At 50.8% G+C, this 13,692-nt stretch overlaps 1 protein-coding gene and 1 long non-coding RNA gene across 3 annotated transcripts in view; one reads left to right on the plus strand and one right to left on the minus strand.

Moving 5' to 3' along the window:
* Positions 1 to 13,645, minus strand: TBX3 (T-box transcription factor 3). 2 transcript variants are annotated; one of them, XM_065904078.1, is made up of 8 exons: positions 11,939 to 13,645; positions 10,009 to 10,276; positions 9,034 to 9,093; positions 8,630 to 8,776; positions 6,591 to 6,667; positions 5,347 to 5,504; positions 3,217 to 3,893; positions 1 to 1,388 (listed from the first exon to the last, which is right to left on the minus strand). In XM_065904078.1, the coding sequence occupies exons 1-8, from the start codon at positions 12,325 to 12,327 to the stop codon at positions 915 to 917; spliced, it is 2,250 nt and encodes a 749-aa protein (XP_065760150.1). In that variant the 5' UTR covers positions 12,328 to 13,645; the 3' UTR covers positions 1 to 914. The 2 variants fall into 2 exon arrangements, with proteins under 2 accessions (XP_065760150.1, XP_065760151.1); XM_065904079.1 differs by lacking the exon at positions 9,034 to 9,093 and having other exon boundaries at positions 11,939 to 13,640.
* The window catches only part of LOC136145603 (uncharacterized), a 26,212-nt gene continuing 23,865 nt past the window's right edge, over positions 11,346 to 13,692 (plus strand). The window contains exons 1-2 of the long non-coding RNA XR_010658815.1: positions 11,346 to 11,591; positions 11,681 to 11,732. This is a non-coding gene — a long non-coding RNA (uncharacterized lncRNA). The remainder of the gene's footprint in view (positions 11,592 to 11,680; positions 11,733 to 13,692) is intronic.

Consider the following 13,692-nt stretch of genomic DNA (forward strand, 5'->3'; position numbering starts at 1 on the left):
TTTGTCTAATAGTCTCGCTTCTTTATTTATTTTTTTTAAAAACCTTGTTATTGCATATACAGGAAACAGAAAAGAACTGCCAGAGGGACAACATGAATCCTGCTACAGAACTTAGATAAAATAAATTCATTTTTGGTATCTTCCCCATCCCTTCCTTTTTAAGTCATCCCCCTTGGGGTTGTCAATGATCTAGGAAAAGATAAGGGATCATATTTTCTCTCTAAAAGCAAGCATTCAGAAATAAAACCCACAAATACATTACTGTGGAACATGCAAGAGACCTAGAGCTCTTAAAACATCACAAGAATTATTAAAAAGACACAGATTTCCTTAATAGAGGCTAAACAAGGATGGCAGAGACTTCCCTCCCCAAACAATGCTGCGCAGTAATTTATTGAGAACTGATAAGCACGTCACTAGAAAGTTTTAATCTTCACGAACAGAATCATGTTAATGTATCCATTTGTCCCCAGTATTTTTTTTTTTTTTTCAATTTTGTGTTTCCACTTGGGACAGTGAAGGAAAAAAAAATACACACACATATATAGATCTTCACTGGGGGAGAAACTTTTCAACACCTCCCCTCCTGGGGCCTGGCTACCTCGGATCTTCCCACAGCTTCCAGACCAGCCCCCAAGGAGGTGCTCTGGCCGCCAAGGCTTGATTGAACTCCTACCCCCAACAGCTCAATGCAACTGGGACGTTTCTGAGCCAGATCCCGGATGTATAAACCACAGCCAAGAAGACAGGGCCTGTTTCTAGCACATTCTCTCCAGGGAGTCCAGCACCCCTTTCCCAGACAGGGCTGCACAAAAAAGGGCTGACCTCACTGCACGCCCGCGGTTTATGTGACATCCAACAAAGTGCACTGCAGACTGGATTGGACTGGAATGAAGACTTTTCTGGGGAGGGGTTTACGGGGAGGCGCTGCGGGACCTGTCGGGCTTGGCTTCCAGGCCGCTGACCAACCGCTGGATGTTCTGCAGTTCGCTGGTGGCCGCCTCCTTCTCCGGGCAAAGCTTGGGCGACAAGGACACGGAGCCGGAGGAGAGCGTGGAGGAGCGGCTGTTGAGTTCCGAGCCCGAGTCCACGGCCACCGAGGCCGGGCTGGCGGCCAGGGCGGCGGCCTTGCCGTCGAGGGGGCCCGCGGCGGCGGCGGCGGCGGCGGCCATGGACGGCAGGGCGGTGGTGAGCAGGCCGCTGCCGTCGGGCATCGGCACGGGGATGGAGTAGGGGCTGTAGCGCAGCCGCGGGCGCATGGTGTTCAGGTTCAGAAAAGGGTGGCGGTGCACGGAGCTGGAGGCCGCCGCCGAGGAGGCGGCCGCTGCTGCGGCCATGTACGTGTAAGGATAAGGAAACAGGCTTCCGAAAGGCGACATGGCCAGGCCCTGGGCGAGGAGAACAACAGGGCAGAGTGAGCAAGCGGGGTCTGCGCGGTGGGGAGGAGCCGCCCTCCCCCACCACCCCTCCACCCGCCACCGTCCCCGCGGACGAGTCCTTAACCTCACTCCCTGGGGGCCTGGGGGCGCGGATAGGAAGCTGGACGCTCCAACTTCTGCGTCTAGACCCAAATCTGAGCTGTGTTACCCTAAGCCAAATTACTCACTCCCTAGGCCTCAGCTTTCTTGTATGGCAAAAAACGGAGAAGTTCACCAATTCGTATTCTTTTGGGGGACTCTGGGGTGTGAAATGAGCTGCTGCTGCCTGCAATATGCTTCACACAGGGAGGCTGGCCATCAAGACTGCTGGAAATTCTCCCATCAGTCAGTTGTTCCACCTGTTAAATGGGGCTGCAGTCCACCCCACAAAAGTAACTGGCTGAAAAGCAGAGGGCATAAACTATTGGATATACATTTCCCACCCCACCCCCCATTCTTGTTGCCCCACCTCACAGCCGTCCCACTCCACTCTAGAAGTTTCTAAAAAAATAAATCTGGGGAAGATCCTTAAGCAAAAGGAAATGGGGCGAGGGCAGGTTGGAAGGGGAGAGAGTAAAGGGTTTTTGCTATAAGCAGCGACAGAGAAATCACCGAGCCCCAGATATGCTGGTGGAGCCCCAGATATTACAAGTGGAGAGATTGAGGTAGGCCCCCGGGTATAGGAAGTCAGTCAACTAGCAAGTGGCAGAAGCAGAATTAAAATCCTGGGGCCCTAGCCTGGGCTAGCTCTCTTGGACCCATTGCCTCGAGTACTGTTACTACTTGTTGATCCAGGCAGCCCCTCAGCCACCTGTCACCTCCCCACCAGTGAGGTCTCCAGAAGCGGCTAGACCAAGAGATGGGAGTGATGGTGGAAGGGCAGAAGCCTTTTCTGGTTCCCTCCTCCCCAGAGGGGAGGAGGCCAGTCCTGCCTCTTGGCTCAGAGAAGGGAGACGAATGTGCTCAGACAAAACAAAAGGCAAGGGTGTGCAGAAAACCCCATAGAATCTTTTTGCCCGGGTTCAGAGCACTTCCAGCGGCCTGAAACGTCTCTCCAGCTGCTAGGAGCCCCTACACAGCTGTCTCAGCCTTACACAGGCTGCTAGGCCTGCCATAGCCCCAGTCTGTCCTCTGACATTTCCCACGTGTGCACAAACTATTAACCCTTTGGGGAGCAGGCTGGCCTGCTTGCAGTGGGCGATGGGAGGGGGCCGGGAAGTAGTCGCAGGGAGTCAGTTCCCAATCCCAGGCCGTGGTATCTCCCTAGTGTTGGGGGAGGGCTGGCTGTAAAACATTTAAGAGACTTTTCAACTCTGAAGCTAAAATCACAGCCCTGGAAAAGGCCCCCAGAGCCTGAGTGCCTAGGGCTAGAGACTCAGGTCCACCACCTACCTCCACCACCTACCTACCAGCTGTGTGATCTTGGTTAAGTTACTCAACATTTCTGAGCTCTGCTCTTTCATTTAGAAGGTGGAGGTGATCATAGGATCACCGAAAAAGTCAGAATAGATCAAGCACTGAGAAGAGAGTGCCTGGCACAAAGGAAGTGCTGTGAAGAGTTATTATCTACTATACCACCTAGTTACTCTGCTAGACACAGCCCTTAACTTAGGGGAAATTTTAAGTTTTGAGGGGGGAGTATGACTTTATGATGAATCAATGAGATAAGCCTTGCCCCTAGTAATAATAATAAATTATTATTATTATTAGGCAGGGAGACTCGGTGAGGGTCTGGTTCTAAAAGGCAGGCAAAGGAGAGTGAATGGAAGGAGGGGCTACAGAGGCAGCTGATAAATACCTGAGAGGCCAGGACGTGCTGCTGGAGATGGAAGGGCAGGGTGGCCGACGCCCCCGACAGTCCCTGCGCCGCGGCAGCCGAGGCCATGGCCGTGGAATCCAGGCCCGAGACGCCGGTGGAGGCCCCGGACACGGTGGCCAGCAGGGGCCCCATGCCGGCCGCCATGCTGGAGAAGGCGCCCCCCATGGCGAACTGGCCGGGGTGCAGGAAGAGCGGGTGCCCATTGAAGAACTGCTGGCCGGCCAGGCCAGGGGCGAAGCCGAGGCCAGGAAGGGGGCCCTGGCCCAGGTGCGCGGCGGCCGGGTCCGTCTGCACGGTGAGCGGCGCGAAGGCCTCCTTGCCCGGCAGCGCGCGCGCCTCCTCTGCGGCCTTGGACGTGGCCGCGCTCTCGCGGCCCGGGCTCCGGCGCTCCTCGGCGCCCAGGCCGCGGGTGCTGGACGAGATGGTGGCCGGGCTGTGACGCGAATCGGGCGATGCCTTGTCCAGCCGCCCGCTGTCCCGGGGCCGCCCGCCGGGCTCGGCCGCGAAGAGGTGCGCCTTGACCGCCGGGCTGCCCTTGTCTCTGCACGGATCCTCCGACGTGGTGGTGGATATCTTGGCCGCGTCACAGGCCTCGGGGCCGTGCTCCTCTTTGCTGTCAGCCTCCGCGTCGCTCTCCCCCTCGCTGGGACACAGATCTACCGCGGGAGGGGAAGACAAGCCAGGCGGAAGGGCGTTAGCTCTAAAACCTGGGCCAGCACAACTCCAATGCCCCACTTGGAATCCCCCGCTCCGCCACTTCCCAGCTGTGCAACCCGAGGAAAGCCTCTTAACCTCTCTGCACCTCAGTTTTCTCATCTGCAAAGTGGGAGTGTGACAATACCTCAGACTTTAGAGGAAGGGTTCCACCAGTTAGTCATGTATTTCAAGTCTCTAGCTAGAGCTGCAACAATCCTCCCTGCAACCCTCCCCAAAGGAGTAGTGAATTTTACTATTTTATACATGTGGACTGATCTACTAGGTCAGACAAAGCCTTTACTGTCCTTTTCCCCCCACTGGATTGCAAATTCACTTTTTTAAAAAAAACTGATTTACCCTAAAACTCAGGGCAGGAACACCTTCAGTTACCCGCTTTGTTCCCTGAATGATTGATTTCAGTCCCTTCCACAGATTTGTGGACTCTTTCAGGAAGACTTGTTTGGAGAGAACCCTGAGGTCTGAATCGGTAGTGGCAGACATGAACTCCCCTCCCCCAACACACACACACACTCCCCGGAGCCTTCTCTGTTTGCCTCTGTCTCTGCAGACAGAGATGGGTGATGGGGGGGGGGGGTGCCCACTCACTGCCTGGAGACAATCATAGATTCTCTTTTGCTCTCACCACACCCTCTGTGGGTGTCCTACCAGAAAAAGAAGAAAAAAAGAAAAACCAAGCCCATTTTGTGTTTAAGCGTAAACAGATTGAAGAAATAAAGGACTTTCATTTTATTTCACTTAAAAAACAGGTTTCTTCCCCTTGAGAGCATGTGTGTCTTTCCAAATAAATAGTTCTTGGCTCTTTAAACACAGGAGATCAACTGAGGATCTGAACAGCTCCTCCCCTTCCACCCCTGCCCTCCCCAGCCCCCACTCTCAAGGCTCCATCTCCTATCCCAGGTCTAGGGTGGCTCTAGAGCTGAATTTTTCTCAGCCCCCTTCCCTGTTCCAAGTGGGAGAGAATCACCTGCATTCCCCCTCACCCCCATCACCACTCCAACACATTTTAAGCTAGAGTTCAAAGATATTAAAAAAAATCAATCAAAATATATATATATATATATATAAAATCAGTTGCTACTTGGTTGGAGGTACAAAAGAGAGGGATGCTCCAGCCCCCCACCCCCAGAGGGGACACAGGAAGAGAGACCACCCCCTCATCCCTGCCAGACCAATGTCTGGGAGAAAGGAATCTGAGAGCTCAGACTAACTTTGAGGGGCTGGGGGCACCCCAGATCCCCCTTGGTGAGATCTGGGTTCCGTTTTACAAACTTCTAGAAGGATCGGAAGCTTTGCAGGGGCAGGTTCCCTGGAGGATGCTCCCAGCTCCCAACTCTTCATTCAAACCTCCAAGACGTGGAGAAATCTGAGAAAGTCAGAGGTGGCCAGGCTCACCTTTGAGGTTGGATGTTCCTACGGTGGACACGGCTGGGGAGGAGGACTGGGCGAAGCAGTTGAAGGCGGCCTGTTCGCTGGAGGACTCGTCTGAGGTGCCATTCTCCTTTTTGTGTCTGTCATCAAACACCCTCATGGACTGAAGGGTGAGTTGCTTTCTGTGGCAGAAGCCGACACCCAGCATTATACAGGATGTTCCCCCCTCTCCAAAAGGTTCGGGCACACACACCTCACTCGCCCTGCATCCAGGATGACACTAATTCCCAGAAATCTCTACGCCTTGGGGGCGGCCGCAGGGATCCAAGCCCTGCTCCGGACCCGGGACGGGCTGAAGACTGTAGCCCAGGGGGAGGGAGGGAGGAAGAAGGCTTGTATTCAAGACCAGAGGGTTTCCCTAGGAAAGGGGCGGCTGGCTGGGGCTTGCTCTTTAAAAGTCAAGAGCAAGAGGGGAGATCGGAGCTGGCCAGAGATCCGCTGAGCAGCCAGTCTCACAGACCAAGGAGAAGAGAGGAATCAAAGTAGTGAATACAAACAGCAGACCAGCTCTGGACTGGTTGCTAAGATTGGGAGGAAGTGGTTATTTAATGGTGCACTTTACTGTAATCATTTCACCAACACATTAATCGGACTAAAAAAGAATCTATTTCCAGGTGAGAAATTATTTTTTAATGCCCACCCACTCCCCCAGGGGATAGGTTAAAAGTTGGGGCTGATTTTCTGGATTTTCAAAATTCTTTGAAAGCAAGTGGGGGAGGGGAGAGCTTCTTTTATTTACCATCCAGCTGTCAGCTTAATGCAAAATGATACATGTCCCCACAGAAGGAGGGAGCCATATATGTCTCCAGGGGCCTAGTTTCTGTCTGAGGGTATTTGCAAGACAAGATTGCAAAAATTCCAAAGCGTTTTTGTGAATGGCTTAGTCCTTTCCTGGGACCTGCGCAGAATAAGCCTAAATTAATTAGGAATTAATAGGCGTCTGTATATAATCTGTTATCCCTGATACTTTTCTTCCAGAGACATCTATGGGGGTGGCCTAGCTGACTTTCTTTAAGGTAATATGGAGGAAGAAGAAAAAGTAGTGTAGTGAAATCTGTAGGTTCTTGATCAAGGGGGAGGACATTGTTTTCCACCCTTCCACCACCCTTCTCAAGATAAGGGGTCTGCATCCCACTTCTAACAGCTGAGTCCTAGGACTCAGAAAAGTGATCTTCTAAATTGTCTGAGAAATGACTGCCACAGCTCACCTTTTTTCTCTCCTGCCATTTCCAGTGTCCCGGAAACCTTTTGCAAAAGGGTTGTTGTCTATTTTTAACTGAGTTATCTAGAGGAGACACAAGCAAGAAAGAAACATTGGCCTCATTTTCTAGAATGTTCCCAGAGTGTTGTCCCCCAACTCAAATGATCCACGCGAAATCTGACTTCCAACTGGAGAAGTCATTTGGACATGCCAGGTTAAAGAGAGAGAGGAGAACACAGCAGAAGTTGGAGGGGGCCGGGGGGAAAAACCAAAGGAAACTGCCATGGCTGGCGTTACCCACAGGAGGCCAAACCAGGGATTCTGGGCTGCAATGATCCTGCCTGGGCAGCCAACAGCATGGGCTTAGAAATGGAAAAGCTGTCAAAAGGGCAACCTGTGGATCTTAAAATTATGCCTTCATTTTGATTGTTTTATATATATATAGTGCAATTGATAATAAAATATGTTATGGTATATTTCCTGCCCAAACACATGCACACACATTCACACAGCACACCTTCCAACTTTTTCTGTACATCTAATAAAATGATTTATGGGGTTTCACTACCTTTGTGATGGACTGGGTTTGATTTTTTTTTTTTGCTGGGTGTTGGGGGTGGGGGGGCACATGTTTGAGGAATTACAATATTGACAATTACAGAATTAAAAGGACCGAATAACCGCTGGAAGCATTTGTTTTCATTTATATGCCCCTGCCACCGCCATTAGGTGGAGAAGGCCCATGGCTGCTTTGATCAAAAATGCTATATTTTATTATTCCATTAACAACTTAGATTCACAGGGTACTGGGTCTAGGATTGTGCATTTTACACACGAAGGAAAAATCATATGTCGTCTCTCAAATCCCTTTCCAGGGATGGAGGCAGAAGGGGATGATGTATACAGAGTTCGCTGGAGGTGGAAAAAGGGCCCCCTGGATGGATTCTTGCTCTTGGAGTCAATTCCTCTGCACTTCTTTCAGGGAGAGGAGACCCTGAAGTCTTTAGTCTTCAGATGAAGGAAACACACCTGGAACACCCCATCAGCGGGCCACAGAGAACCCACCCATAGTGAGAGTGAAATCAAAATGTAGGGCGGCATTGTCCGGTGAGCTGGATTGGCACTGAGGGCCAGGGTTCAGAAGTTGAAGGGCAGGGGTCTTCAGGTGCCCCTGCCGCCCTCACCCCTACCCCCAGTAACTGCCTGCTAACAGCCACGCTGGAGACTGGTGGCCTGGCAGCACTTTCTCTGTGTTGCTCTGTGCACACACCCATGACCTTCAGGCAACTATAGCTTACACACCAGGTGCTGTCTGCTCTTCCATTTGGGGGTACTCCTAATCCCCGGCCTCAGGCCCAGGGAGGGGGGAATAAAAAGCCTTCAAATGAAGTGGTGACTTTGGTCATCTCATCTCAAAAGACTCAGACAACTCAATTAGCATGACCCTGTGATCAGAGTAGGTTTTTTCCAAACACACATACACACACACACACACACACACACACACCATAAAAAACACAGCAGCATAAAAGGTAATAAAAACCAGACCAGCTACTCAGGATTTCTGGCTAGGGGAGAAAATCTGGTCTCCGCTGAGACTCCCCTCCCAAGATCCCTACTGACTTTTGCCTTCAATTTTTAGCTGGTTCCCTTCGAACCTGATTTCTGGATCCTTCTTCCTGAATGCAAAGAGGATGAACCTTGAAACAGACAGGGGAAAGCTGGAGTGGGGGTGGGGCAGGCAACCTTAAGGTGGTTACAGGAGCTTCTCACTGGCAGTGTTAGTTTGGCTTTTTTTTTTTCCCCCCACTCAGCACTGGATCCCTAGCTGGTTAAATTTTTTTAGTTTTCTTTCTGCCTCTGCTATGTGCCGGTGCCCCCCTTTCCCCCAAGCTCCACCGAAGGTCAAATCACAAAAGAAAAATCAGACTCCCATTGCAATGCTCTTGTAACTTTCTCATCCTCACCCCAAAGCAGCTTAAGGGATGGAGGTGAGGGTGGGGAGGTGTTAATATCACCATTAAAAAGGAAAGCAACTTTGGTTACCTTATCATTCTGGTATGCAGTCACAGCGATGAATTCGGTTTCAGGGAACAAGTACGTCCGAAAAGTACTATAAGGAAGTTTTAAGATGTCATTGGCCCTCACGATGTGGAACCGGGGCTGGTATTTATGCATGGAGTTCAGTATAGTCTGCAGGGGCAGGAAGAGGAGAGACACACATCACAAGAGGATTTATTGGGGGACCAATGCGTTCCTAGGACCCCTGCCAGGCTGATGTCTACCCCACCGACGGCACCGGGGACTCCACCTTCTCAGAGTACCTCGGTGGGAATCTTCAGCTCCCAACTTGTTACGTTCTGGAGAATCCAAATTGCTCCTCAGTTTCCAAAGGGTGCCCTCCCCCCCACCCTCACCATCTAAGGTTGCTTTGTTGAACCCTAGCCTACCTGAGTACCAAAACTATAATTCCCCTGCCACGTTGCTTGATCACTTGGGAAGGCCAAAGTCTTAAAAGATAGAGAAAAACATGCATTTTAATTTACAAAATGATTCAGTCCTTTAAGCGCCCACTAATTGATGAGCCCAATCCACTTAAAGCCCTGAAAGGCTGAACTCTAGAGAGGAATATTTATGCCTTAATCAAATCAAGGGCTTCAAATGCAATTCCTGCCCGCTGAAGATATGTCTGTGCCATTCATGTCTTCCTGGGCCTAATCTTTCCGCTTATTCCTCACTTATCACTCTGTTTATTTTATTGAAATGTTGGGGAGGCGTAGGGGCAGGGGGCAAAAGGTCCCTTGCTTGACTTTTACAAGCAATCTAAGTCTATGGAAAGTTTCTAGGGACTCCTGCGCTGAATCCACACATTTATTCGCAACACACATGCAATTTTTGTACTGGGAGATCTAGGTCTCATTTCAGGTAAACCTGACCTTCACCTGAGCCCGATTCCTTTTTAGTCCAAGGGAAGAAAAGTCTTTCAAAATCTGCACCCACACCGTCTCATCAACGCAGTCGAGGTTTTGAACCTTAAAACCCTCCCAAACAATAATACTATGACTCGTTTCAAAATAGAAGTGTGATATCGTAAAACAAATCCTTTATGAACATCTAACTTTAAGGTTGATTTTTCATCTTCTCACGATGGGTTTTTAACTTTCCTGTCAGGTCAAGCAGTTACCAAGACCTGGCCTTGCCACAGAACAGGAGCCGATAAAGTTCTCTCGCCCCTCACTAATTTAGAACGCCAGGCCTTCTATTATCCGAAGAGAAACACCCCGGAATTCTCTGTGGATCGAACAAGTTTGCTATGCTTTGTAACTGAGAGTGAGGGAGAAACTGGATTTTACCTGGAAGCGGAAAGTACTGCCTTTGCTAGGGAGAAGACAGGAAATTTTAGGAAGGCAAGCAGTGAAACTTACAAATCCATGTTTGTCCGAAATGTTGTTGGTGAGTTTCAGTTTGTGGAAAGTGACAACTTTGGACATCCACTGTTCCCCAGTAGCAGGGCTGTCCGGGTGAATGTACATTCTCTTCGGCATTTCAGGATCAGCCTTTCCTGCTACCATCCACCGGGAATTGTGAAATTTATAGCGACAGTCATCCGCAGCGATAATGTCCATCAACAAAATATATTTGGCTTTTTTATCCAGCCCAGAACACCTTACTTTAAATGGAGGAAACATTCGCCTACAAGGGAGAGAGATGAGGGAAGAAAAGAAACGGAAAAAAAAAAATCACTCAGAATCTTGGGTTTGATCCCCTAAGCTAAAATACTTCAATCAAAATTTAAAACTTTGTTAGAATTGATGATCTTGTACCAGTTCAGAGTAGGACGACTGGGTGCAAAATTGCTTCCTTCAGCAACAGAAGGATTAAATACGCTTCAATGTCTCTATTTTAAACGGCCCAAGATTCAAAACAAGTGAATAAGGGCACTGGGTTTCTCTATAGTGTCTAATAATTTCTTTATAATTTTTTGGTCTCTTGTATGAGTTTTGAGGTTGCCCTCCTTAGAGGGAAATTCTTGCTTCTGTATTTTCCTGCGGGTGTCTAGTTCTAAACAGCTTGGGGCAGGATTTTAGTAGACTTTGGTTAATCAAGGCTAGAATTTTCCACCAGCCATGGATAAGAAAATGTTAAACGGATCAAGAAAAGAAATGTCAAGTTGGGACCCCTCTCCGCTGTGGAACAGTAATCCCGCTGCTGGCGAAATGAAACTACTTCGGTGAGTTCTCCAAACGAATTCTGCAGACTGGGGTGAATTCTGAGGCCTGATCACCAGCCTGCCTAGCGCGCTGCTAACCACATTCCCCTCACTGCTTGGGGCCAGACCCAAACTGCAAGACTCCACCACCAAACTGATCTTTATTTCCCTGAAGTGTTAGCATTCGGTACTTTTGACTTAAAATGGAGCAGGGAATGCATCGCTGTGAAACTGTCTTCTGGACTGGAGGATAAGTGGCAAACTTTGGCCTCGTTCAGCTTGGAAAGACACAGAGAGCTAAAGACAAGAGAGGGATTTTCCTTTTATGTCTTCAACTGTATGCCTTGATAGACTTCAATGCCATTAAAAAAAAATCAGTGACTTTAAATGACAGGCACGTTTTGGTCAGGCCAGGACCTCTAAACAGTATGTAAAATATAGTCGATAACAGTCATACATGAAACAGCAGTACGTGTCTCCCTGCTGGCTCCTTGGGTCTGCAAACACAATCTGAATCATCCAGAGTTGCCTGTTGAACTCTCCCTTTGATTACAGACACAGGAACTAGCATGGACAAAGCCCAAATGCCCTTCGATTTCTCCCTAACCCTGGCAGGGGGCAGGCTCAGGCCCCCTCCAGATCCAGAAGCTGGGCTGGGTGGGTTGAAAGGGCAGGGCAGTTTCTTCCAGGCCTCCCACTACCACACAAACAAAAAGAGCTCTTCAGGGTTTCTCTCTGAAAACAAAATGAAAGAGAAAAAATACAACATCTACAAAGACACAGGGATGGTCCAGAAAGGTTTGCACAGTGCTTTCCTGCAATGGGGGTGCTTTTCTTTCTTCCTGCAGCTGTCTGTGTACCACTGAAAAATTCTATCTATCCCATAGAGAACCCAGTATGCAGACCAGGTAGGAAAAACCACCGACTGCAGACGCCCAGGTAAGCTGAAATTTCCTATCACTAGGGCAAGGCCGGGGAGCTTTCTGTACACAGTTTGGGGGGGGGGGGGCGGGTGTACTAAGTTTTCCTCTAAGTCAAATAACTGGCAAACCGACTGTTCTGGGAGAAGATAAATAAAAGGAGAAAAGAAACCTCCAGTCGCTTAGGGGAGTTGTGGGGGCGGGGAGGGTGCGTGGCTTGCTTACCTTCCCGACTTGGTAATGACCATCTCCGTGCCCCGCTTGTGGAATTGATCCCAAAGTTCTTTGGCCTCCAGGTGTACCTTGGGGTCATCCTCTACTTCTTCTTCGGGTTCCATGGTCTTCAGGGGCCTCAGATGGGTCTGAGGTCCCAGGGACGAGAATGGGATGCCGGTCTCGGCCGCCCCCACCAATTGATCCATGATCGGCTTGGCCAGGGCGCCCGGCAGCGAGAGCGCCGCCGCGCCGTTGGGAGGCAGCGTCAGAGCGGGGAAGAAAGGCGGCTGATGACCCAGCACCGCGCTCATGGCGAAGTCCGGCGCCCGGTGAGGTAGGAACGGATGGTAGGCCATGCTTGTCCCAGGAATGACCGGATCTCTCATGGAGAGGCTCATCCACTCCAGGCGGGGCGCTGGGCTCCAGCCGGGGACAAGTCCGCAGCTGCTGTTTAGTTTTGGTTTGGTTTGTTTTTTTAACAGCAGCGCATAGTTTGGAGGGGGGAAAAAGCGAAAGAAAAAAAAAGGCGGTGGGACGATCACAACTAAAGCACCTCAAAGTGAAGAGGGGGAAGTGTCTTTGGGGCAGGGGAAGGCCGCTTTTAAAGAGGGCAAGGCGAGAAATCAGGAGACATAGTCGCTTGGGTGACTGTCCCGGCGTCTGGCGTTTCCAAAAAGCCACTCCTGGAAGTCGGTTTCCGAGGCGAGGGGAGCGGGCAGGGTCTGGACTCGCGCCGGAGCCCTGCCGCTTGGCTCGAAATAGACACGCCTGCCCTGGGTACCGGCGATTGCTCCCCAGCCCCCAGTTCTTTGTTGCCAATGCGGACGGCTCTCCTAGAAGACTTTTTTTTTTTTTTTTTTTTTACCTTTTCTTCTCCTTCTTCTTCCCCCGCCCCCCCGTCTCTAGCCTTTCCCTTCGGCTCGCGGGAGGCGTCTGCAGTTGCGCTAGACCGGCTGGAACTGCGAGCGAAGAGAGCGGAAAAAAAAAAAAGTCTCTCTCCTTTAAAAAAAAAAAAAATCTCTGATGGAAGCCCTCTTCTACCAGCGCTATCAAAACTTGAACTGCAAGCGGGCTTCCGTTCGCCCTTCTCCTCCGCCTTCCTCCGCTCCGAGCCTCCGGAGGGTGTCTGGGTTTCAATCCGAATCTTGCTGTGTGTGCTCTGCTCCCGCGCCTCTCTTCCTTGTCCTAAAACGTGAGCGAATTCCCTTCCTAAATCTGCGTCCAGACGCGCAGGGCTGGGAGGATTTAGAAGGGGGGGGGAGGAGGAGGGGAATGAAAAGAAGGGAGAGAGAGAGAGTGAGAGAGAGAGACGGAGTGGGAGAAGGAGCGCCAGGAGAGGGAGGGAGCGAAAGAAAGCCAGCGAGAGCTCCTCGCCACCCTCCTCCGCCTCTAGAATTCCCCGGGCGTCTGCTCGGCGGTCTAGAAGGTCGGGCTCTGCTGTGGGCTGCGGGGAGCCGGAGGCCTCTTGATTGGCTCTTTGACGCTTTCGGACCAATTGTGTTGCTGCATAGGCGTGGTTTTCACAGGTCGAGTGCTGGGGGATAGAGCCGAGTTATAAAAAGAAGGTGTCGGAAACTGTAACGTCGCAGCGCCGCAACGGTACTACTGCCTGTCCTGTGAATATGTCAACATGATCAGAGGGAGGGCGGGGAGCCACTGGGAGCGCGCGCACCGAGTCGCCTCTAGGTGGCTTATCGAGAGATCGCCGCAGCCCCGGAGCTCGCTCTCTCGCTCTGGCTCAGTCCATGTCTGAAATGCCTCAG

Source organism: Muntiacus reevesi, chromosome 13, assembly GCF_963930625.1.
Source record: "Muntiacus reevesi chromosome 13, mMunRee1.1, whole genome shotgun sequence".
Taxonomy (NCBI): domain Eukaryota; kingdom Metazoa; phylum Chordata; class Mammalia; order Artiodactyla; family Cervidae; genus Muntiacus; species Muntiacus reevesi.

Bases quoted from the DNA above. Each gene is read 5' to 3' on its own strand.
- TBX3 (XM_065904078.1), bottom strand. From the start codon at position 12,327: ATGAGCCTCTCCATGAGAGATCCGGTCATTCCTGGGACAAGCATGGCC. The intron at 10,277-11,938 runs GTAAGCAAGCCA...TCTCCCTTGTAG, and splicing joins GTCATTACCAAGTCGGGAAG to GCGAATGTTTCCTCCATTTA. The intron at 6,668-8,629 runs GTAACCAAAGTT...TGTCTCCTCTAG, and splicing joins CTGCATACCAGAATGATAAG to ATAACTCAGTTAAAAATAGA.